Source organism: Sarcophilus harrisii, chromosome 2 (assembly GCF_902635505.1).
Source record: "Sarcophilus harrisii chromosome 2, mSarHar1.11, whole genome shotgun sequence".
NCBI classification, from domain to species: domain Eukaryota; kingdom Metazoa; phylum Chordata; class Mammalia; order Dasyuromorphia; family Dasyuridae; genus Sarcophilus; species Sarcophilus harrisii.
In genome coordinates, this window is record NC_045427.1 from 521,433,028 (window position 1) to 521,460,230 (window position 27,203).

At 37.3% G+C, this 27,203-nt stretch overlaps 1 protein-coding gene across 1 annotated transcript in view; it reads right to left on the reverse strand.

The window, feature by feature from the left end:
* The window catches only part of ZNF609 (zinc finger protein 609), a 206,352-nt gene that overhangs the window by 154,056 nt on the left and 25,093 nt on the right, over positions 1-27,203 (reverse strand). The window contains exon 2 of the mRNA XM_031955391.1: positions 21,324-22,197. Within this exon, the coding sequence (XP_031811251.1) occupies positions 21,324-22,070 (747 nt within the window). The 5' untranslated portion in view covers positions 22,071-22,197. The remainder of the gene's footprint in view (positions 1-21,323; positions 22,198-27,203) is intronic.

Sequence of the window (27,203 nt, forward strand, 5' to 3'; positions counted from 1 at the left end):
GACATGTATATTTGTAAGTAGTTGGAAAGAGGCCAGTAGAGAAGAAATTGAAGTCAGAAGGGGATGACATCAACAATATCATAAAGAGACTATATACCTAACCAGGGAAAAGTCTTTAAATTCCTTTTAATTCACTTAAAGGAAATAAAGTCTCAGAAGAAGGCCTGCTTTCAGAGGTCTACAGACAATGAAGTGGATGCAGAATTGAAGAGATTGGATTCAATCACATTTAGGAACTATATAACACATTTAATGCCCCCAAGTTTCTTACTCCTGTAAAACTCAATTTTTCAATTGTCATATGGATATAAATTATGGAACACTACTACAGCATGAATGAAATAACAATAGAAAATATGCATTTTTGATTCTTAGTGGTTCTTGGTAAATTGTAACAACTGATATAGGTGCTGTTATTAAAGACACTATCGGGCAGAAAAAATTGACAGTCATGTAACAATAATGGATGGCCAGCCCAACTGTACCCCTGTTAACCACAAATTATTAAACTAACCCTGCAGTATACTGGGTAGCTATAGTATGGAATATGCAGACATGAATTAGACTCCTCTGGTATGAATTTGTATACCCTATGATTTGCATAGACATAAAAAGCAGCGATAAGACCAGGAGTCAACACTGAAACATGAGTTTTGTAACCCAATATTTCCTCACAGCCCACAATTCAGCTCAGTATATTGAATTACAGTTTAATAGTGTCCTCTGCATTAAAGCCACAAGAGAATATGAGACAGTCTCCTAATTGGCCTTCCTGCCTCATGTTTCTCCTATCACCAATTGGCTCTCCATCCACTTACCACAACAATACTCTTAAAACACCGGTTTGACTCTGTCACACCCCAGCATCTAGGATAAAATGTAAACTCCCCTATATGGCATTCAAAGCTGATATTATACACTCTTCTCTGTCATTCATTTTTAATGCAGCCCGGTAGGCATACTTATTATGCACAGTATTCTATCTCTCATATCTTTGTATTGGCTGATCTCACATGTTTGAAAAACATACAATTCTGACCTCTCTCAAAAAAAATCCCTAACTTCCTTTAAGGTTCAGCTCAAGGTTGAAGTGTCTCCTTGCAGAGGAAAGATGACCTTTCCTGATCCTACAAACTACTACTATTCACCACCCTGAAATTATTTTATATTTAATAAGTTTATATTTTGGATTTATTTATGAGTAGGTATTGTTTCCTGAGGGCAGGGGCTAAGTTTCCTTTTTTTATTTTGTATCCCCAGTTCCTAGTAGTGCCTAGTACTATTAAATAATGATTGTTACTTGATACAGTTAAAAGGAAATCTCTTGGCATTCAAAACCCTCCAGAAGCTAACAATCTCTCTTCCCCCCAACACACACATTCCAATCATCTTACACATCATTTAAGTCCAGGGACACTGGCCTCCTTGAAGTTCCTCAAATAAGGTACAGCCTCCTGACAGAGGATTCTCACTACCCGTAACTTGTACAAGTAATGCTCACCCACCCCACCTTCACTTTCCAGTTGAAACTCCAGCCAAAATCCCATCTTCTTCAACAAGCCTTTTCCAAGCCCTATTACTTCTAACTTCACTTCCAAAATCATCTTCTACCATCATCACAAAGTAATCTTTTTGTCCTTTAACAATCGTTCAATTTACACTTATCATTCAATAAGTTATTTTGGTACCTATAATCTATATCAACAACTAAAATATTCTGTTTCCTTACTCAAGGAGTTTAGTGTCTGATTCCTATTCTTCACCCCAGACCCTTGCCTCCTACTGATACTGCCATTTTAACTCTTAGATCCTCAATTTATTCATTTCCTATTACCTACTCAGATTCCACCTCAACTATACACGCAGAGAGTAATAACTTTGATCTTGCCATTACCCTCAATAGCTCTACTTCCATATTCTTTTACCTGAAATTCCTTTCTATGAATAATCTTTTATCATTCTATTTATTTCTTGTGACTTCTGATCCTTCTTTCTCAACATCATTCCTAAACTGCTACTACATTCTCCTCCATTCCAGATTTTTGCCTCTTGATAAAACCAGTACAATTCTATACTGTCCTCTAGGATTCCTCATCCCCTGCCCCCTTCTTCAATTGCTGAGCATGCCTTGACAAACCCCAAACTTGGATTACTCACTACTTTCCTCTACTTTCTCCTCTACTTTATTCTGCTTTTACTGCTATTCATATACAGCTAAATGAAGCTGGAGAAACAAATTTAAATTACATAATCTCGTTAGGGCTACACTATAGCAAGGCAATGCTTTTAAACCTTATCAATTCACTAATCCACACACCACAGGAACTAAGTGTCTAACCCTTTTCATCCCTCAAACCTCACATGGTATCATTTCCTCTCCCTCAATCTTTCACTGAAAAAAAATTAGAACATTTGCTGAGTGTTCTCTCTTCTTTCTTTCTCCTTGCCAAGACAAACTAAGCATTTCATCCCAATCCATCTTGTCTCTTTCCAACAGATTACCCACATCTACAAAGTCATGTCTTCTTTAGCTTTATTAAAACCTTGCTACAACCATCCTCATCAGCTAGGATCCCCTATATCTCCTCTTTTTCATGGCTAACCTTCCTTTTTCATCACTCCTAAATCCACTTCAATCTGGCTTCTAACCTCAACATTCAACCTAAATTGCTCTCTAAAATGATCAAGAATTTTTAATTACTAAATCTAAGTAACTCTTCTTAATCCTCATCCTTTTCAAACCACTTGCAATCTCTGACACTATTGATCATCCTCTTCTGGATACTCTCTTTTTTTTGGCTTGTCTTCCAGATTCTCCTACTATCTATCTGAGGTAGCCTAAAGTCTCTTCAGAATATTCATTGAAGTCAGAGTTGCTAACCATGGGTGATCACTCTTCCCCTCAAATCTTCTCTTCTCCCTCTTGGTTGGTTTAAGTCATTTTCTTATTTATCCAAGCCTAACTGCTTTCTTAAGCATCAAATGTTTATTGGATATCTCAAACCCACCACTTTCCTCTCTTCCTAACTTAAGTATCATACAGCATTCTTCACTCAACCCACATATACATTTTGTACCAAAAGTCTAACTTTTTTCCTTCACATCTTTAATATATGTCCCCTTTATTTCTCTGATAGAGCTATCACCTTAGTTGGTCTGTCTGCCACAAGTCTCTCCACTCTTATTGCATCTTACCCTCAACTGCCAAAGATCTTCCTAAAGCACAGATTCAACCAAATTATATATATTCCTCCTCCCTCCACTAATTCAAACTCCAGTGTCTCCCTATTACCTCTGGAATCAAAAATTAACTTCTTTCTTTGACATTTAAAGCCGTTTATAAATTGACCCCTTTCTAATATCTCCAAATCCTCCTCAAACACTCCACACTGTAGTGACAATGATTTCCTTGCATCTGTGTACTCTACATTTCCACTGGCTGTCCCCCATGCCTGGAATTGTCTCCATTCTCATCTCAGCCTCCTAGGTGCCTTTATATCTGAGCTAAAATTTCCACTTTAGCAAAAAGGCTTTTTTGATTTTCCCTTAATGTGTCTTCCTTCTTAGATGGGATACTTTAAAAACTTCAAAATGCCAAAAAAATTCATGAAGATTAAGGCAAGAGGTTGGCATTCTGAGAGCTATATAAATCATGTCTTTTTATATAGTTTATAAGTTCATCCACATGCCCATTAGAAAATAATAATCTTGGACAACTATTCGCGTCTTAACCTTTTTGAAGCTGCAATATCTATGGACTGTTTACTTTTTAAACTTCCCTCCACTACTCTCCTCTGCAATCCAATAAGCCTGGGGAAAAGTACTTTGGGGGCATGTATATTACCTGAAAGTAAATTTTTTACATTCTTAAGATACCACTTTAATGGAATTAAAACTTGAATTGGGATTCCTTATGTTTACTTCAACTACTTTTGGTTGCAATTTGTGCCACTGCTTCTTCTCCAAAATTTTCCTCTCATTTAATGGTTCTTACTCCTTATATATTTTAAAATTCACCTCTCAAATCCCTGAAATATAGTCTAAGGTATATAAGTCAATTCAAAATCTAAGGTCATAAGTAAAATATATGCTAGTGTTATCAAGCATACTATTTAATCATAGAAAGATGTGTAGTTCTCTACTATGCAATCATCATTTACAGCAAAATATAAAAATTTAGCAATTTCCTATTAGTTATTATAGCATTCTCAAGGTTTTATGTACAAATCACCAGTATTTTATATTTGTGCCATGAGTCAAACCTAAAGTGAGCAGGGAAGCTCTTTACAATCTAAAAATTTAATTCTCTCCAGCTTTTCAAAGATTCTCTGTATGAAAAAGATAGCAACCATAAGGAATTTTATATAAAATAATACTTTACACAGTCATGGAGTGATGTTACTCAAAACTAGAAACTAGATTTCAACTCCACCTTAGTATTTATTCACAGTGCAGCTTCATTACTTTATTGAAAGGCATGTATATAAAAACAAGAACATAATCCAAAGTTGAACATAATTGACTTTGAAATTATTAGTCACTTTTGATTACTCCCTCCACAAAGCCCAATTTCTGCGCCTCATAAAATCATGGACACAATCTGGGGTTCTCTTCAAGGCATATCTTGGAAAAGCCTAAGTTCTGACAAAGGAGAGAATTTAATGTTCTGGATCCACATTAGCTAAAAAATGTCATCATTAATAAGTTGGTCTCTTGATCATTAATTCTTTGGGCATAGAAAATCCTAAAACAAAGCAAAATGTTAAAGCAGTTTTCCAATTCTTCCATTTCCACCATGACAATGATTTGGGATTTCAATTATCCAGACATTTTCTGAAGCTATATTTCTCTCAGCTAAAAGCAGAGCAGTTAATAACTTCTTGACACGGATAATGATAATTTTACTCTTTGAAAGGAAGAGAAATCAAATTGAAATCCTATTCTGAATCCGATTCTCATTAACAGGAAAACGGGTTACTGAAGCAGAAACGACTGCTCCCTCCTAGAGTTTGTGATAGAAAAGACGAACAAAAGGTAAGGTCATATCACATGTACACTGGTTTTTTCAAGACTAGATTTCGAAAGGTTCAGAAGAATAGAGAAGACTCTAGAGAATAAAATTACACATGTGAAGTCAGGCCAAAAGGGATGGGGAAATGTAAGAATAAAATTCTTAAGACACAGAGAACAATCTTGATTCTAAATAAATAAATAAAAGACTTATTCTAAAGAGAATGATGTGGATAAATAGAGAACTTACCAAATAACTTAGGACATAGATCTTGACTTTTAAATCTTGCCAAAATTCTAGAACAGATTATTAAATAGATAGTAATAAACATCTGGAAAAGGAAGCAGAAATCAAGAGTTAAACCACAACTTCATCAAGAACATCTCCCATGAATTGATTTCCTTTTCTCAGATAGGTTATGAAACAGGCAGATCAAGAAAATGCTGCAGATAAAGTCTACTAAGTTCATAACAAGGGATTGAACACATCTCATGCTATTTTGTGGAAAAATTCAAATGGAACTAGTTAAAAGGAAGGATTCAAAGTGTAGTCATTAAAGGCTTGAGATGTCAATTAAGAAAGAATTCTACAGTGGAATGTCCTGGGGATCGGTTCTTGTCTCTGTTTACACTGGTAAACATTTTTTATCAATGAGTTGAACAAAGGCACAGATAATATACTTAAGTTATCAGATGACAAAGTTGAGAGGGCTAGCTAACACCCAGGATAATAGTATCAGGATTCAAAGAAGATGCAAATAAGTTAGGATTGGGCTGAATCCAGTAAGATAAAAGTGAATAGGGATAAAATTTTTAAAACATTTTTAAAAGGAACTTTTTTAAAAAATGGGGGAAAAAAGTGCCCAGGAAAACACAAGAAGAATTTTGAATTTGCAAAGCGACAAATTTAGGTTTGATATGAAGAAAGACTTACTATGAAAATTAAATGGAGATTTAGTTTCCATAAAATTATAAAAATTGAATTAAAGAAATACAGAAAAATGAAAATCGAATTAGAAAACTGAAATCTAAGAAATGGGAGGGTAGATTATAGAACAAGAAAATAAAAGTAAAGGAAGGGGGAAATACAATGGGATGGGAGATTCAGACTTAAAAGGATAATGTTAATCAGGATGGAAATTTAGAATAAAAATTAGAGGCAGAGAACCATAAATGGGGAGAAGGGGACAGGTAGAGGGAGCCCCTGCCTCTCAAGAATAAGGACAAGATTAGAGGAAGAGATTTAAGACAGGAGGGGAAATTAGACTCTTCAAATAGGATAGTACTCAACCAATAGTAAATAAGGGGGGAAAACTGAATTACTTCCAAAATAGGTGAATGCTAAGGGAGGCGTAATGATGTAATCAGAGGAGACTCACACTTCCAAGGGGATTACACACTCCTTTTTTTTTTTTTTTTTTTTTTAAATTTAATAGCCTTTATTTACAGGATATATGCATGGGTAACTTTACAGCATTAACAATTGCCAAACCTCTTGTTCCAATTTTTCACCTCTTACCCCACCTCCTCCCCCAGATGGCAGGATGACCAGTAGATGTTAAATATATTAAAATATAAATTAGATACACAATAAATATACATGACAAAACGTTATTTGCTTGTACAAAAAGAATCAGACTCTGAAATATTGTACAATTAGCTGGAAGGAAATCAAAATGCATGTGTGCATAAATATAGGGATTGGGAATTCAATGTAATGGTTTTTAGTCATCTCCCAGAGTTCTTTTCTGGCATAGCTGTTCAGTTCATTACTGCTCCATTAGAAAGGATTTGGTTGATCTCGTTGCTGAGGATGGCCTGGTCCATCAGAACTGGTCATCATATAAGTATTGTTGTTGAAATATATAATGATCTCCTGGTCCTGCTCATTTCACTCAGCATCAGTTCGTGATTACACACTCCTAATAGGTTGTGACCTCTGCTACTCTGCCTATGGGGAGTCAAGGGAGAGACTTGCTTTTCCGGTGTAAAAAAAAGAGGACAAGAATTGATTCCAGGAATTCTTATTCCATAGGATATGCACATCAACAATTCTGAAATTAAAGACTTAACTGCACCCTTCCCAAATCCAATGGAGTTCTCTCTCACACTATCTACATGTGATATGGATTGGCCTTAAAAGATAGTAAATTCATATTGATTAGAAATTTTCAAGCAGAAGTTTGATGTTGGGGTATGGGGATTTCAAGTAAGATGTGGAACGTGGTTGTTCAGGCTCCTATAAACGCTAAAGTATGTGATGCTTAAAATCCATCTGTCTATGTATTATGTAACAAAAATACTTTCTTCCAGAAAAGGTGCAAGCACGTGCATAAAAGAGTATCATAAAAATTAATCAAAAGCATGTATTTAATACTTGCAATGTACCAGACATGCTGTTCAATACTAAAGATACAAAGAAAAAAATAAAATAGTCCCTTTAGGCAAGAATTCTCCATTCAATCAGTGGCAATTAAAGGCTTATCAGAATAAACTGAGACGTAAAACAGCCTACTTTTGTAAAACAAAGGTCAAAAATCAACATCAAAATTAGAAAAGATAAAAATGAGAAAATACTGTGAAAGAGGAAAGCAAAGATATATTGTCCATTCATCCAACAAGCATACATTAAATTTTTATGTATGTCACTCTGTTGTGCTAGACTACCAAGCCAAAAAGGAACCATTCCCTAAACACAAGTTGATATTAGGAAATGAACCAGAGAGATACAAAAGTGAAGGTCTCCTCCCTCTGAATTCAGGATCCTAGATACTGATTTAATTATTGAAACTCTATATTCTATTGGGTTGTAAAAAATCAAGTTGACTGACTATTGTGATTACTTACCCTTGACAAGAATACTACTCAATAGCTTTGGTCCAAGAATGTGACAATATAAACTCCATTATATACACTTATGTGGATATTTCAATATGTAAGAGTCATCTGTCAAAATTTTAAAGGCATATTTCCTTAATAAGGACAGCATAAGATCACAAGCATTATAGTTATTTCCTTATTTAGAGCTTCCTGGGTATCAAGTAGCTCTTGGGAATCTCAGGTGTATTATCATTTTTAATCTTACTCCTGAAGTTCCAAACTGTTAAGCAACATTAAGAGGTGGAAATGATAAATAGGAAGTCAGTTTTCCTATCCAATTGACTGCTGCCTTGAGGGCAGAGACTATGATTTTTACCTTTCTTTGAATATCTAGCCAGCATATAGTACTTAAATGTTTGTTGACTGACTCAGTTTTGATTTTCTAGGAAGCTAAGTACCTAACTTCGAAAGAAACATGTCAATTACAAAATGCTACCCTCTTTTTAATCGATCAAGAAAAGAAAACTCTAGCTGACTTGAAAGCAGAGCCAAAGAAAGGATAATGAAAGATTCTCGCCAGTTTAGCAAATTATTACATGCTATCCTGTATTCAGCTCAAAGCTTGGGTGGTCTTCAAAGCCAAAAAATAATTTAAGTATTTTTTTCCAGGCATATGATCTGTGCTTTTTAGTGAACATTTTATGTTGAAAACTGCACATCTCTACAACCGAAGGACCAAGTGTTTATTTCATGTAGCTGCTGAGAGGTCCCACCACTTGTTATGTGAACTCCAGAAAGTCACTATCTCTAAGCTTCATTTTGCTCAACTATTTGCATACCTATTGTGACACACAGTGCTCAATAAATGCTTGCTGACTATTTCAAGGTCAGTAACAACAATAACAATAAAAATAAAGATAAAAGGCCAGCCTTTGAATGAACAAGACTTAAGTTCAAATCCTATCAGCAAGTTATTTACCCATTCAATGTTTCAGACTACATATTGAAGAACTGCCAATCTACATTAGTAAAGGGATTTTCCACACCTTGGAGTTCAGTGCTCTGATAAAAACAGATTTGGACCAAAATTATGCATAAATTCATTAACTCCTTAGTTTCACCCTTCTCCTTCTCCACCAACAAATCTGAGGAGCACAAGAAAGAGATGCTAATCCCTTCATAAGCCTAATTGCAATACTGCCAAAAACAAAATGCATAAATACAAAGGTTATTTTAAAAAAGAGAGATGTGATTATCTCCCAACTTACTCTCTCCACTTCAGAAAAAATTCTCCACAAGGAATTATAGAGGTGGCAAAAAGTATCACCAGAACTTGGAAATTAATGAGTTTGAGGATGGCAGGGAAAAATTAGAGCTCTTTCAGCCCAAGGGTCATCAGTCAAAGTCAAAGAAGTAAAGGAAAGTAATCAGGTAAGTCTGGGCGGCTGACCATGATTCTCAACCTTCCCAACTCACCAGCAATCAGAAGGCAATGCAAACCCATATACAGGTGAATTGGGGATAAATTCCAGCAAAGGTCAGATCTTTTACATCGTAAGTCTTCATGAAATTTTAAAGCAGGAATAGGATTTTTTTGTATGTTTTTGCATTCTATCTAGCATATGAATGTTTAACAAATGAATCTAACTGAAAAACAATGAACCCTAACCCTAACCCTAAATTAAGTCAAATTTCAGGCCAGATAAATAAGGCCTAAAAAAAAAAAAGCAAATTTTTTGAAACCTCACAACAAATAAATTTGAAAATCATATTTCTGACACAAAATTCATTTAATCTGTTGAACTAAATTTAAAATCAAAGTCAGAATACAATGATCTTGTAAGGGTAGAACTACTGAAAAGATCTTAAATAAATGTTTTCTTCCACTCCTTTGTTTGAGTCACACAAATGATCTTTACTTTGAAATAAACTACAATCACATGTATTTACGACCCAATACCTCAGCTCAACTAATAGTGACCTACTCTTCTGAAATTCCCAAAATGATTCCAAATCCTTTTTATACCACTATCATAAAGGATATCAAAGGCTTCAAATTTGTTAACTATTGTCCTATGGCCAATATGGCAAGTTTCCCATTTGGATAGGTGCTTTTAACCATAACTAAACTGTGTCAGAAGAAATCTTTTAAAACAATAATGTGAGCTGGCATCACTCTGATGCTAGTGCTACCAACCAGGACAATCCCAATGACACAACTGGGAAATTAACTGGAGAGAAAAGCAATCTTCCTTCTGCTTTTTACTCTCAAATGCTCCTCCCCCCCAAGAGCTCTGAAATGCACATTCATTTTATACACATACACAGAGATATAACATATGCATTGTATGTGCACGTGCATGCATGCTCACACATACACAAATAGCTCTCGGCAGGAACCAAAAAGTCAAAGCCTAACCCCATGGTTTTTAAGTGAGCAAGTCCAATTTCCTTCTTTGTAGCTCTTGACACATGCTGGCTGGGAGCCGTCTGGATTTTTTCTGCCTTGTTTCTGCACCAGAATGCTCTGCACTGCAGGTCAGGAGATGATAAGGAAATGAACAGTGTAATTTCCAAGGCCTCTGAACAGGCCCTGTCAGCAGCTCTGGAGGCGGGTTACTCAAGCATGGCTTGAAGAGTGAAAGCCACAGAGAGGAGGACTCAGAGAGCCAGCAGTAGCAAGAACTCAGCTGTGCACATTACCCCCACCTCCAGCCTGAAAACCCAGGCTCTGGGAGTTTTGTTAGTAGAAGCCCTTATACCCCAAATGGCAAGGACACAAGTTCACGCCAGGGAAGATGGATTAAAGGGCTGCACTTAGGGTTTTCCCATGCATTCATGTGTGGAAGTAAAAACACTTATTGCTCTTCCAAACTTCATTAGACAGCAAATGTTGGCAATCCCAGAGCAACAATGCATCCAACAGCACCAACACTCCAGCAACAATGGCCAAAAAAGAAACCTAGTTCACATGGTAACTGTAACCCAGGAAGCTATTTCAAATGTTCTGTGGAGTCATTTTACAGTTTCAATTTGTATTCTTTTGGGCTATTCATAACCCCCAACGACTAGATCATTCACAGGCAGAAGATTTCTCAATGCAGTATTGGAAAATTTCCACATTCAATGCTTTAAGTTGTGGCGATAAGCTTAACTATGTTTAACAGTCATTATGTACCAATACCTGAATCTTACTCATAACAGCACATCAAAGCACAGATTCAAACACACTTCAGATCAAACAGGGTGTCTCCATTCCTCCTCCTCCTCCAAAGCTACAAAGTAAATACATGATGTAACATCAATGGGGCCAAACAAAGTTGCTAGGGAGAAGGAAGGACGAAAGGGGACCCCTCCCCCCTCCTACATTATACTGAAGACAAGCATTTATTAAACTCAACAAAGTTGAGTGCAAAGGATAGGAATACAAACCAAAAGAATATTCATCTCGGCCCACAAGGAGCTTACATTCCACTAAGGGAAAGAAAACACACAAGTGGGGAGATAAAAAGCCAGGAGTCAGGACCTAGAGGGCAGGAGAGCCAGTCTGGGGCCCTACACAAAACTGAGGCTAAGGGCTGGCCTTAAAGAGTGGTATGTTCTCAGGCTAGTAAGGCCCAGAATCTAATGAGACAGCATGGCTGTGAAGTCAACAAATTAGGACAGAACTGGGAAGAGAAAGCTGACCTTTGAGCCAGAAAGCCCAGGCATTTAAATCTGCCTCTGACAAAAAACTGGTTGTGGAAATTTGGACAAATCATCTAATATCTCAGTATCTCAGGAAGGAAGAGAAGGAAAGGGAAGAGATGGGGAGGGAATATTATCTGAATTATGAAAGGATTCCATCAAACAGCTTCTCCCCTAAATCAGCTGAAAGATAAGGAAGTACCCAGTACACTATCAAGGCATTAACTATTAGTGTTGAAAGAAACACTAAAACTCCAACACTTCTTCCTCTTATTTACTGCTAAACCGCAATATTTGGGGGGGGGGGGGGGGGAGAGAGAGAGAGGAAATATTGTTACTAGTCTAATGACTATCCAGACAAGTTGGGGAGTTTTAGAGTCCAGGAGAATATTGGAAGGGATCTGCCAAGTGAATAAGTTTGGTTTTCCATATGTAAATATGATGCATTTCAAAGCCAAATACAAAGGCTGTTGTGGATAAATAATTTTACTAAGACCAAAAAAGCCTTCAACTCAAAATTGTCTGGCTAAACTGAAAGAAGTAAAAAACAACAACAACAACAAAACCATCATCTTTGTAATTTACAATCTTAAAGAGCTACCTAGAGCAGAGTCAAGTGATGTGTTCAGGGACAGAATCAAGAAACATTTATTAAATGCCTACACAGGTACAGCACTAAATGCAAGCCAGTTCCTATGCTTAAGGAGCTCATAGCTTAATGGGGAAGACAAATAAACAACTAAGTACACAGGAGATAATGAACAGAACAAAAGTGCTAGAATGAAAGGAAATAAAGAAAGGTTTCCTAAAGAAAATGGAATTTTAGCAGGAACTTTAGGAAAGCCAAAAGGTGAAGATGAGAAAGGAAAACATTCCAAGCATGGAGGACAGAAGGTCTGTGAAAATAAATTCCAAGAGTTCCTAGTGCAAGGAACATCAAGGAAGTCAGTGGCTATAGTGGAAGGACTCTGAATATCAAGAGAGGATTTTGTATTTGATCCTGGGGTGATAGTAAACCACTAGAATCATTAATATAATGATGTAATGAGAACTGTGTTTTAGGAAGATCACTTTGGCAACTGAGGAGAGATTTGTGATTGTCACGGCTGTTATAACAATCCAGACATAAGAGGATGAGGTCCTGCAGTAAGGTGGTAACAGTGTCAGGAGAGAAGAGGGCATTTGTGAGAAATGTTACAAAGGTAAATGAGACAGGCCTTCACAACAGATTGGATGGGGGGAAGGAGGATGAGACAGAGAGGAATGAAGGATGACAACTGACTTGAGTAGCTGGGAGAATAATGAGGTCAAAACAGTGAGAAAAAGAGCAAAGTTTGAAGGGAAAGAGGTATTTAATTTATGTGGAGTTTAAGATGGCTACTGGAACATCTAGTTTGAATATGTTCAATAGGTAATTAAAGATGGGAATCTATTGGTCAGAGCTAGACAAGTAGATGTGAGAATCATCAATATAATGATGGCAAAATAAAAGAAGTGATAAGGTCACTTATGTGAAATAATATGGAGAAGAAAGCAAAGGACCGAGCTATTATATATATATCAGAGGCAGAACTTGAATCCAAGTCTTTCTGGCTTGAAGCCAGCTTTCTACATATTAAAACATTTTATCCCATATAAAACTTCCTCTGTCCCATTAGACTGCTAGACCCTTGAGAGCTCATTTTCTTTGCCCTCCTTTGTGTCCCTAGAACTTAGCACAGTTCTTATGTTAGTCAATAAGTATTTATCAACTTATTAAAACATACTACCTCTTTCTCTGGCATCATAGAATATCGAGGCATGTAAATTTAATTTCATTTATAAAAATATTGTTTAACTCTTGCCCATCTCTTCCAGCCTTTCTCTGAGGGCTTCCATAGGTGTTCTGGAGTTGTTGTTTCTCTCCCCCCCCCCCCCCCCGAGTTTGTGTTTTGAACATGCCCAGCACCAAAACAGTTGCTTATGGTGGGATTCTTTTTTTGTTTGCTCTTTCTTTTAGTTTACTTCCTGACCCAGGATTTGACATTAAAACTGGAATTTACCACAGTTTTGGAGGAAGGTCTGGGCCAATCCTTTTGTTTTCCTGGGATATTGAATGTTATTATAGGATCTCAGGGACATGATGAGGATCTGCAAGCTCGCACTTATCTCCAAATGATTTAACCAGGATAAGTCCTGATTACTGTCCCCCTGCTCTGAGTTCTACAAGTTCCTGACTTGGGCTTGGATCTGTCTGAGCAACATGCAAGAGAATGCTGCCAGACTCAGCCCCTATCAGCCAGCTGGAAAGCTTTGTTGGTAGAATGACAGAATTGTTGGCTCCCCTTTGGTCTGGAATTCTTGCTCTGGTTATTCCTCAGAGTTAGATACTAGAACTGAAATCAATCACACTGGTACTTCTAGCTTCAGTACTTTCCCCTTTCTCAATACACCAACAGGACCTTCCTACCCCAGAATGCCATTCCTAGGCATTTGCTCCTCCCCTCAGTCTACTCTGGATCTGTGATCTACAACTGGATAATTGGGTGACAAAATTGATAGTTGGTTCCTGACCCTGTTGCTGTGCTCTAGCATAGGTCTAAATGTTATCCCAGTATGCTTTTCCAAGGGCAGCGTGCTTGTCCCCGACCCCAGTGTCTATGAACCACTCTATCTCCCTATACCCACCTAGTCTAGACAAATAACTTAAGCACTTTGACTTTCTCAAATTTCCCCATTAGAATTAAGTCTAGTACATTTTCTTAGATCCATCAGAAAGAATTATGGGGGGAGGATGAGCTCACCTTACTACTTCCAATTACTCCACCATTTTGCCTCAGCCTTTAGCCCAGCATTTCTAAGAAAACCATTAGATTGAAAACTTAGAAAGATCTCATTAGCATAGTTTAAAATATAAAAAGAATCCCCCCAGGCACAGTACAGTAAAGAAAAAAAAAAAGATTCATTCAAATATTCATTAACAATTTATTTAAAAACTCTGTATTAACAGAGGTTTAAGAACACATCCCTTTCTGCAGAGAAATATGTAATTCTAGGACTCAGCCTGGCACTAACTATCCATGACTGTAACAAGTAAGCCAACTTAACTTCTCATTTGCAAAATGAAGCTGGATTCATCTCCCAAGTCTCTTTTAGCTCCAAAATTTTAAAACAATCTGATTCTAGGACACAACCTCAAAGGAAAGAATAAGGGATAAAGGGATAACTGTTCTATACAGGAGATTCAGAGGCTCCCCCCCCCCCCCCACAAAAGAAAATAAAAGTGTTGTAACAACTCCAGGAAATAATACTGAATGATGCCACCAAAATCTAAGAGATTAATTAGGAAGCAGATAGAATTTGAGAGGAAACTCTGGGTAGGGACTGGCAAACTAAATCTGTGAGAGAAGTTCAGCTTAGCCATTTGTTTTTATACAACTCATGAATTAAGAATGAGTTTTTACATTTTTTAAAAGGTCAAAAAAATGAAAGATACATTTTGTGATGTGAAAATTATATGAAAATCAAATTTCAATAACCATAAATAAAATTTTAATGGAACATAGCTATACTCATTTACATAGTCTATAACTATTTTTCCATTGTAACAGCAAAGCAGAGTAGGTGCAACAGAAATTTTATTGTAGACCTCTCCTTGCTTTGAAGGGGTGCTCAGCACACCACAAACAGCAGTGATGTTGCTCCAATGTTATAGCGCAATAACATTTTGAGCGCTACATGTGTTGATTGCTGTACCATGACTTTTTTTTTTTTTAAATTACAAGCATATATCCATCATGTCAACACAAAAGAAGCGAACTTTGATTGTGGTGTTTTAAGTACAGCATATGGATTGTTTTATCAAGTTAGATGGCAAAGCATGGCACTCACAGAACATAATTTTTGTCTTGCCACTACATTCTTGATGACTCTGGAGGAGAGTGAGGCTGATGACTTTGTGAAGTTCTGTCTCACTTAAATGCAATTCACACACAGGCCAAATTTTCACCCTTATGGTATCATAGATTCTCTTCAAGAATGAAGGACATATATAAGCAAATCAGAAGAGTCAAATGTACCCAGAGAGAGGACTGGGGGAACTAAGTATGGATCACTCCTTTTGTTTGCTTACATTTTGTTTTCTTTCTCATTTTTTTCCCTATTTGATGTGATTTTTCTTATGTAGCACAATAATTGTGGAAATATGTATAGAAGAAATGCATATGTTTATCATATATTGAATTACTTGCTGTCTAGGGGACGGGGCAGGAGGAAGGGTGGGAAAAAATTTGGAGCACAAGGTTTTACGAGGATGAGTGCTGAAAATTATCTATGCATGTTTTGAAAATAAAATGCTTTAATAAAATAAAAGGACAAACAAAAATATGCCAATGACATTACCAGACTAAGCATTCATCAAAAAATATTCCCAACTGAAAGGAAAGCAACAGATCAGAAATATTAGAAAATGGAGTATCTCCTCATAGCAGAATTTCTTATTTTAATAACAGCCTTTTATTTTCAAAATACATGCAGAGATAGTTTTCAACAAAACCTTATGTTCCAAATTTTCTCTCCCTTCCCCCCCCAAATCCCTCCCCTAGACAGCAAGTAATTCAACATATGTTAAACACGTGCAATTCTATGTGTTTCCACATTCATCACATAGCAGAATTTCTCAATAGAAAATGAGACTGCAACCAGAGTAAGTTTCTGAGTGGCTTTTTGATAGCCAATAAAGAAAAGTCATTTCTAGATGATTAGTTAAGAATTAAACATTGTTTAATTGCAAAGGCCAAATAAATATGTCCAGAGAAAACTTACTTAAAACTATTAACTTTAAGGAACTGGAAACTAGATGCCTATCAATTGGGGATTGTCTGAATAAGTTATGGTATATGAATGGAATGGAATATTATTGTTCCATAAGAAATGATCAACAGGCTGATTTTTAGAAGTCTGGAAAGATTTACATGAACTAATGCTGAGTGAAGTGAGAACCAAGAGAAGAACATCACAGACAGCAGCAATAAGGATATGTGATGATTAATTTTTTTTTTTTTATTGTACAATTAGCTTGTGAAGGAAATCAAAAATGCAGGTGGGTATAAATATAGGGATTGGTAATTCAATGTAATGGTTTTTAGTCATCACCCAGAGTTCTTTCTCTGGGTGTAGCTGGTTCAGTTCATTACTGCTCCATTGGAAATGATTTGGTTGATCTCATTGCTGAGGATGGCCAGGTCCATCAGAACTGGTCATGTGATGATTAATTGTGATGGACTTGGCTCTTTTCCACAATGAGGTGATTCAAGGCAATTCCAAAAGACTTGTGATAAAAAGAGCCATCCACAGAGAGAATAGAACTATGGAAACTGAATTGATCTATCACAATACATAGTATTTTCACTTTTATTATTGTGGTTTGTTTGTTTTTTCCCTTTTGATCTGATTTTTCTTGCACAATATGATGAATATGGAAATATGTCTAATAGAATTACACATGTTAATCTATATTAAATTGCTTGCTGTCTAGGGGAAGGGAGAAGTGAGGAGGGAGGGAATACAAGGTTTTGCGAAGGTGAATGTTGCCGCTTTATTATTATTATAAATAAATAAATAAAATAATAGAAACTGAAAAAATGGTTATTAACCTTTTGGTTTATATGCTCAGGAACTAATTGGTATTTGGCAGTACCTATCAGCATAAAAAAATTTTTTTTCATTTGTAAATACATTATACATCAGTATTTACAGATGAAAAAAGAATGCCATTCTTCTCATTACTAGACCATATTATAAGTCAGACAATTGTTATTAGATTTCAAATTTTGTTAATAAACATTTTGTAGAAATTTGTTTTTTCTTATTATAGAAGATACCTACATAATATCTTCAATTTTTACCTCTTGGCTACACAATGCCTAAAATATTTACAATCTGGCCTTTTATAGGAAAAGTAAAACTAGACTACCAGACACAAGGCTGACCTCCCTTGGGCAACCTGAAGGCAGTAAAATAGAAGGGCTAGGCCAAGAAATATAAGCCAAGGCAAACAGAAGTGAAAAGAATTCAAAATGGCACCAAAAAACGATATTGGAAACAAAAATAGAATTTTTAGAAGGCTGAAAGCAAAAACAAGCCAAAAGAGGTAGATGAAGGTGTATTCTGAATTTCCAAATCCTTTATTCACCACAGATTATTGCTTACTTTATATGATTTGAGGAAAAGGTAAATAGTTCCAAAAACCTCCCAGCACTCAGCCCTGACATATCAAGCACACTCAAATCAAACACACAAAGTCTATACTTTATGAACTTTTTTTCTGGCTTGTCAGAAAGGCAGCAATTGCCGGAGAAAGTATAGCGAGGGATAATCCACTGCTCCCATAAAACAACTTATCAATCAAAGCCAAGCCAAGTGAATAGGAAAAGAATCTGAAACTTTCTCATGTTTATTTCTTCAACATTCCCTTCCAGGGGTCCTCAAACTTTTTAAATAGGGGGCCAGTTCACTGTCCCTCAGACTGTTGGAGGGTCGGACTTTAGTAAAAACAAAACTTTTGTTTTTGTGGGCCTTTAAATAAAGAAACTTCATAGCCCTGGGTGAGGGGGATAAAAGTCCTCAGCTGCCGCATCTGGCCCGTGAGCTGTAGTTTGAGGATCCCTGGGTCTACAGCCTCAGCTGGCACCAAGTTTTTAAAAGTGCTATTCACTAACAACTAGGGCTAGCAATAGCTGCTAGTAATCACCCTTGATCATTCTTTTATCCCAGGAAAGAGGAAGTATTTTTGGAAGCTATGAATACCTATGTGTGTAGATGAACAATATACACACATGAATACATGTAATTTTTTTCTCATCACAATCTTCTAAAAGAAGGTCACATCTATAACATATAGAACAATGCTTTCACTCACTGAATATAGGTATGAATGCCTTTGAGGAGGGCTGGGTAGTATCAGTACTAGTAATGGTGATGGGGCAAGAAGTCTGAAAACACCTAACACTTAGAGGTACAGATGAGATACTTCTACCCCATAATGTCTCTTTCCTGCCTTCTAAGTCAAAAAACATTAGTCACCAATTATGATGCACACCTGTAATTCCAGCTACCTGGAAGGCTGAAACTGTTCAATCTCAAACTCAGGAGTTTCTGAGGAAGTGGGGTATGCTGATTGGTATCACCACCATTATGCCTAAACAGCCTAGGCCAGGGCTTCAGAGCCAATCAGTAGTAGGAGCAGGCTTAAATGTAGTCCCTAAACTTCCGGAGGAGGGAAGAGGGGGAGAAGGAGGGAGAAACTAAATCTTATAATTTAAAAAAATTAATATAGCTATCTTGCCTAGAAAATCATATTGAGGTGTGAATTTTTCTCCTTTATTACTTAAATAAAAAGTTCCTGGTTCACAGTATCCAATTTCAGAACTAAACTGGTCTTGAGGAACTAAATTATCCCTAAGTTGGACTGTCAAAAAACAATCCTGGCTCTTATCTCCAAGAGCTTGGGGAATGGGATGAGAGATGGAACTTCAAAGAGACTCTTAAATTTTTTCCAGTAAGCTATCTTAGAAACCCCCACACACACACATACACACACACAAAAAATTGTGTCAACTACGTGCCTAGCACTGTGCCAACTATTGTGTCATATGGAAGTAGCTATCTGCTACCTACTTCTTGGCTTTTCTCTGATGTGTTCCTCAACTTCTGACTGGATTCCAGCCCTGCTTTCCTTCTCCTGTGCCAGAAATGCTCTCACTCCTTGTACTTTTGTGTTTATCTCCATAGCAACTTCTTCATATTTATTTAAATAATTGTTTATTTAAAAGCCAGAGAAGCTTGCAAAAAGCTAACTCCAACTGTAGACACTCAGCCTGAATTAAGGAAGAGATCACTTGCTCATCGTAGTGGTGCCAGACTGCAGCTATTAGCCTCCAAGGTTCCTTCTAACAATTACATCCTTCTTCCAAAAACTCAAGCCTAGTTTTTCAAGTCTAGTTTCTCCCCCTGGCCTTTCTCCAAACCTTCACCTTAACTCTGTACTCACCAGCTCACTTGAAGGACAGGCCCTTTCAATACTGACTGTATTACCAAAAGCTAAATCTCTCTGGCACCAAGTTAATGTCATTAGTTAGATGTACAGCTACTCTCAGCCCCACTCCCAGGAGAGCAACCACCCAGACAGCTTCAATACTTTTATGGATTACATTTGCCTCCTGCTTGGAGCCCTTCACACATGGACCTTAGTCCAAACTCTGCAGGTAAGCAAGTTCATAAGAAACTCTGTGTTAGCAAAATGATCCAAGCTAAAAGGAAGAGGGAGGACCTTTTTCTGTACTGGGAGAACTGGTCTCTGACATTTTTCCAGAAGTAATTTAGAGATGCAGGGCAAGAGTTTCCTAACCAGATCATAGTAGGAACACAGCCAGCTACACAGAACAGACAAGTGAATCTAAAACAAAAATAAGTACTTCTTCCACTTTGGGACATTCTAACACAACAGAAACCATTGGCCCCTAGAAAAAAGGCAACAAGTAAAGCAGGACAAATAATGCTAATATTCACGATGGAAAAGACAAGAGGTGTACTGGAGCATCTATGCAGCACAAACCCACCTCAACCATCCATAGAGGCCACTGACAAAGGACATGAATCAGAGAAATTCGTAGCCTTACAAATTATATTGGTCTGGGTTTCCAGGAAAAGAAGGGCAAGTTATAAAGGGACACCAATCACCATGACATAACATAACATCCAAATATTTATTAAACAAAGAAATAAACATTCTCTCCTAAAGCCGATATAATTATTGAGAAAGCAATTTATAATGCATCTGCTGGGATCAGCTGAATGCACATGAACAGAGCAGAGATGCAAGAGTCAATAGTACAGTTCTGACACCCAAACTTTTTTTTTTGAGTAAACTATAAGGTATAGATGCAGCCTGACCCCCAAATTTAGATTTCCTTTTTGTGAATCAGGCTCCCCCCTCCCAGATAATAAGATCAACTCTCCTTCCCAAGATTATAAACTCATCTCTCATCTCATCTTCCCACCTGGAAGGAAAAGAAAACACCCCTTTGGAAGCAATTAAATAAAGGGAAAGCTCTCACTGCCAGAGGAAAAAAGGAATTCAAAGTGAGACACATTTGGCCAACCAAATTTGTTTATAGCACACACAGACACAAAAACTGCTCTGGGACACTTATTATTCCCTTTTGTAGGTTCTCTCAAAATCTAACCCTTTCACAGCACACTGCTCTGTCTTATCACCAGCCTACCCTTTATCTCTTAGTGCTAATATTTTCCAGCCTTTCAGGCTGTCCCCAACCTTTTTTTGCATTTTGTTAGGAAAAGAATCTTTTTCCAGGTCCCCACAAAACTTTTGACCTTACCAGAAATCCAACTTTTTCAATCTACACATGCTAATCCAAGTCCAGTTTCCATTTTGGCCCTCTTTCTTCAGTTTAACTGATAGAAAAAAAAATGGATCTTACTCAAAGTTTGGTACCAGCTTCTAACATCAAATACCTAAGGCGTGATTTCAAAATATATATATATAAAGAATGTTCTCGAATTCTACCAAAAGAAACTCCATCCTTGAAAGTAACTGGATTCAAGATGAGAAATTCTGTTCCCAAAATGCCCATTCTACCTATAGAACCCACAAGAATCACACTACTTGGAGCAAAAAAACCACCATCATTGCCAGTTACTTTGACCTTTTAGTGGCCATTAATCATGAACAAATAAATAAACGGACCTCTCAGAGAGTACACACAGCTTCTAGTAATAAGTATAATGCAGGCCACCGCAATTCTTACCTTTTCAGACTTGACTTTCTTCAGTGGACGGCACTCGCTCTCCCCTTCCTCTGGCTCCTGCTTAACTCCCAACGGGTTGAGTGCTGTCCCTGGCTCAATGGCTATACTCCCAAGAGGCTCTGTAGTTCCAGTGTCCACCCCTGCACTTCCATCATATTGGCTGCCCCGTCCTCCTAAGGCAAGAGGCTGAAGAACCCCCGAATCCTTCTCTGAACAAGTCCCCACTCCCTCATTTCTCTCCTTCTTGCTCTTCGATGAGTTACTCTCCTTCTCTTTCTTAGAGCTTGCCACATTTCTGGATGCCTTAGCAGCCTTCTCTGAACCCTTGGGGGCAATAGCAGTTACCAGGCTTCCTGCATTAGCACCATCCCCTGATCGTCCCTGAGCTTCTTTCTTACCAGATGCCCCTTCACTTGCTGTGAACAAGGAAGCCCCTGGGGTGGGCTTTCCACTGTCCTTGCCACTCTTACTCCTTTTGGATTTTGACTTGCCTTCCTTCCCTTGTGGTCCTGGCACTGGGGTCACAAACTTGATGTTGTCCGGCAGTGTGGCCACAGCATTGGGGGCTGGTAGCCCCACCTCTTTCGAGCCTGACATCTCCAGTTTCTGCTGGTCCTTCTCCAGGTCAGCGTCCAGGTCAATGATGAGATTCCCTACTCCAATGTCCCACTCATCCCCACTGTCGTACGTTTCAACTGGATTTGCATCTACTCCTTTCCCTCCGGAGGCTCCACTGCTCAAGGACATCTTAGAGTCAACGTCCCACCTCGAGATTCAAGCCTCTTCCTTGCCCCCAGCTTTCAGATTTTCAGTGGTAGCTATTTTCTCAGACCTGTAACAATCTTCAGCATATGCCCAGTGGACAACATCATTGCTAGAAGGAAAAAAACAAAAACAAACAAAAAAAAAAAATGGTCGTTTAAAAAAACAACTGAAACCTAGTGCCAGTCTTCACATTGAAAGGAGGCTTCTTAAGGGGGCATTTTAGATAAGATAGACAAGACAAACCAGTTAACTTTGTATTTCTGATTCAAGCCCCAGACAAAATCAACATCCATACCACCTCTCTCAGGGAGGGGGCAGCATTTTCAATGCCTAATTTGATTCTGTGATAAATCTTACATTCAATGTTCTTTAGTGTCAATTCCCTCCATCCCTGATAAGTCTCAATACTACCATTACTGCCAGCTGGCAATTCTCCCTGAATCAATACAGGCCCCAGAAGGTCACAGCTCATGGAGTCATGAAGATATTACTCTTACACTCCTGGTCTCAATATCTCATGTTCAATTATTTGAGTCCCTATTAAGATCACAATATCCTCTTTTTTTTTTTTTTTTTGAAGCTGCATCTCTAGCACCTAGAACAGTATCTAATACACAGTAGATGCTTAATAAATGCTCATTGATTGACTGATTTGGCTACCTAAAGCCCTGTTAAATGTTTTTAGGTTTTTCTACTAGCAGAGCAGATCTCAGGTACAAATGTTCCCCATTACTTTTCTGAAGCAAAAAAGAAGCAATCTTGTTAATTACCACTAGAGCAAGAAAAAAAAAATGCAATAGGAAAAAATATGAGAACCAAGACTAATGACTGTCAAACTTCAAGAAATATGCCCTAATAATGAATTCAGCCAATCATTTTCAATTAATAGGAATTTAAATCAGATCTGCTTCCATAGAAGCTTTATTCATACTTCCTTAATTCCTTTTGCTTCAACCCATGTTCTACGTTGAGATCTACTCTAAGACCAAAAAAACAAAACAAAACAAAACAAAAAAACAGTCATCAATCAGACAACTTCAAAAGAAAAATTGCCCCTCCCTTTCCCCTCATGTTCAACCTTAACAGAATTAGGAGTGGGGGAGAAAAAAAAAAAAGACTTATAAGGAAGATGATCCCCTGATAAGGGAGCTAGGTGATTTATCCAAAAATCCAATGTGACCAGGATATATGTTTGAGAGCAGGCTTTTAAGACCTGAAGAGAAATGGAGGCTCTTCTGAATAGCCATTATTTTCTTATGATGCTGAATATGTAAGTTATATTATGAGTAATACTTTCTAACTTTTCTAAAATTCAACTTCCTTGTCTGAATAGGACTGGCTAGTTAGTAGTGATTCCGGTGGTATACCTCCCAAAGACACAAGCACTACCATAAAAATGCCAAGGACTCTTTAATCAGCTGTCAGCAGAAATCAAACTATTCCCCATCTGCTCTCTGCAACATCCCTAGCTCTATACAGCTAATAATCAACTCTCTGACAGGTCATTAAGGAGATTTTTAACCCCAGGAGATGTAGTAACATGTAAGCTAGGAATGAAAAGCACTAATCTCTTATCAATAGCAGAGAAAGTGCAGAATCAGGAGAACCAATGCTCTACAAAATCCTTAAGTCACTTTAAGCTTTCGAATGCTATTGTACAGATTTTCTTCCCTTCCTTGTTAGCTTTCCCACAGACTAACCATAATCCACTTTCTGTCTTGGAATGAACACAACAACTCAGTGATCTAAGCCACAAAACCACCAGCTGAGTCTACCTGACTCTGGAGTCCTTTCCCTGCTATGCTTTGCCAGCTATTACCCTTTATGCTTTGTTCCTACAGCTGAGATCACTGAAAAGCTGTTCTCTGCCTAGATGTGCCTATGGGGAGTAAAAGAGATATACAGTGATCACTCTTCCTCTCCCTTCTCCAGCTCCCAGAGCACATACTCATCCCTGTCCGTATGAGACGATCCATCACAAACACCAAAAGCTTGAAACTGCACCCTCTCTGAAAGCCAGTTTTTGTGCCCAAATAGCCTGCATTTTGAAATCACTACTTCTAGTACATTCGAGAGCTGAGTCCTTTGTACCTAGACAATGCATTTTCCCAGATGATGCCATGGAACATGCCAACATCAATCTCAGAAGGCGCGCATTCCATGACCAAGGCTTCAGTGAGTGTTCCAACTGAGAAACTTTCCATTTACTCATTTCACATATGCCCAGAAGGAACAAATATCAAATAACATGTCCAAATAAGTAATTTAATTTTTGAAGGGAAAAAAGTTCCTTCTTCTCTACCTATACTTCTTATCTTTCTATTTATTTATGTTCAAGCAGATCACTTAACTTCAGACTCAATTTCCTCATCTATGAAATAAGGATAAGGATGTATTTCATACATTAAAGGATAATTGTGGAACAGCATTTTGCAATCTATAAAGTACAAGGTAAATGAGCTACTGTTATGTTAGAAGGGTTTGAAAGTTATTAACTTTTTTTTTATGACTTGGAACCCTTTAAAAATCTGGTGAAGCCTATAGACCCTCCCCTTCTCAGAACAGTGTTTTAAAATTCATACAATATATGAGATTGCAAATTAAGCCAAATATCTTGAAGCCCAATTATAAAGATAAGTAAAATTGTAAAAATCCCCCAAATTCATGGACTCTTTTGAAATCTATCCAGACACCCTGAAGATCCATGGACCTGATGTGAGGTAGCTCTGGTTTAAAGCATTTCAGTCTTAACTAACCCAGATACTTAGGTATCTATGTGCCCATAGAGTAGAATCTGGGTTTCAATTTCCTTCTCTGTTATAAGGAGATAACAGATCATATCACCTATAATACAGGTATAAAGGAACCATGGCAATCTTTACATAGGGCTAGAAGGAAAATGTTACAAATAGGAAAAAAATAAGTAAATCTATAAACATAACCAATTCTTATTCTTGAAGAATTTTTTTTAAAAAAAGGTTCTCTTTAACTTAGTCCCTTTTAGAAACTGTCTTAATATAAAAATCCCAGTCTGCATTCTATTGCTTACTGACTGAACTGTTAGCTGGCTAGTATTTACAAAGCACTCTTAAAGTTTATAAAATCTTTTCCACATATCTTTTGACAGAAACCAGGTAGGTACACTGGAAGGAAAAACTTTATTTATTTAGGTATTGTACAGAATATATACATATAATAGCACATAACCCCAGTCAGTAATCTTACAGCTTATATTCCTTTCTAGGAAAGCAAAATGACATACTAGATATAGCACTAGACATCAGAAGGCCTAAGATCTAGTCCAAACTCTGTCAGTAGCAATTAGTGTGATCTTCAGCAAATTATTTTAATGCACCTCAATTTCTATTGGAATCTTAAGGTTTTGGCTTCTCCATAAAATAGTATTGTCCACCCTTCCTAAATTATTTTTAAATAACTTAATAAAATGAGATACCACAGTTAAATGGTATAAGACAATGCAAACCTAAATTGCAAACAGTAGTTATAAGGCAATGCAATCTTTAGCCTCATAAAGTTCTTGTTCTTTTGAGAAAATAGATTATTACAATCCTTGCTACCAAGCACACTAGTTTTTCCAAAGGGAAAAAAAAAGATGGCTCTGGTAGATTTGATCTTACAAAGCAAATGAGAAGTAGCAAACATTGAGGAAATCTGAGTATTGTCAAAAAAAAACAAAAACAACAAAAAACTTCACTTTAAGGTTACTTTTAATTTCAAGGAATGGGCCATAAAATCATAGGTCAGCTAAGAGTAAAGTTCTACTTAGGTTCAGATCACCTGAGACTTAAGAGTAAGGGAGAGAACAACCAAAGCTGGAGTTTTTTGAACACCCAGGATCTTCTGAGTTTCCCAAGGAGGTGGGAGTGGAGGGGTCAGTGGTGGGGGAACACAATACATGCTATTTGACACCAAATCCCTTCTTATAAACTATATATTTATGTTGTAAGTCTTAATAACCCCTGTTAACTGTTAAAGAACTGCTAGAAAATAACAACTGTCTTTTGTTCAAGTTTAATTTTATTTCAAGTTCATTTACCAGGTGAGTTTCAACTAAACATGGACTCTCGAAGCAGGACTTTGGGATCAAGTGACATTTAAGACTTTTCTAGCTTTGGGCAAATTGCTTAGGTCTTCCTCATAGACAATAAAATGAAGGGAGTTGGACGAGTTGAGTTTTTGAGGTCACTCCTATGATCCTCTGACCAAATGAATTGGTGACTAGTATAATAAGTAAGCCATTCTTTGTGACTTTAAGTCACTTGGAAGAACAAGAATTTCCCTCTCCAAAGGCCACACTTCAGCAGAGCTAACCAACAAAAGAAGTGTCCACAGGAAAATCATCAAGAAATAATCAACTTCCCAATAGGTCCCTCCCTTAATTAATTTCATTAATTACTGTAACAAAAGGAATTGAATCATCTCAACTATCACAGCCAACAGTTAGTCTCACAAAGGGATTTGAGATAAAAAGCACAAACCCATTTAAAAGAACAGACTCAGTGCAGCTTTCTTGCATTTGAAAGAAGGATTCATCCATTTGTAACATTTAAAGACAGGGTGATAAGAAAATGGTTTCCATAAGTCACAGTGTGGGTCAACCCTCCTTGAATAATGCATATGCAGGGTTCAGTGGTCTACATATGCTATCATTCTCTAGTAAATAAGGAGAGAGGTCTGACCTGCTTCAAGTAACAAACAGCCAACCCCTGGGGAAGAGAGATAATTGGGGAAGGAGAGGGGAGTTAGGAGTGGAGATAGAATAGCAGTTTTGCAATCCTGGGACAAACAAACACAATTTTCATTCAGTTTAATACATACGTTTCCATAGTATGCTAAATGCAAATATAAGGAGAAATTCCTATCTTTGTCTCCTTTGCTGAATCCTCCTCCAGATCATTCCCTCAAACTGAAAGTATCCCTCAGAATTCTGTCCCTTGATTTTCTCTTCTCCCTCTATAACTACTTCACTTGATGATCCACTGTGACAGATTTAATTACCTTTCTGACCAAAATCTCTCTGCTGACCTCCAATCACCTTTAAGACATTCTGAACTGGACTTTCAGACAAATTGAATTGTCCAATAAACACTTTAA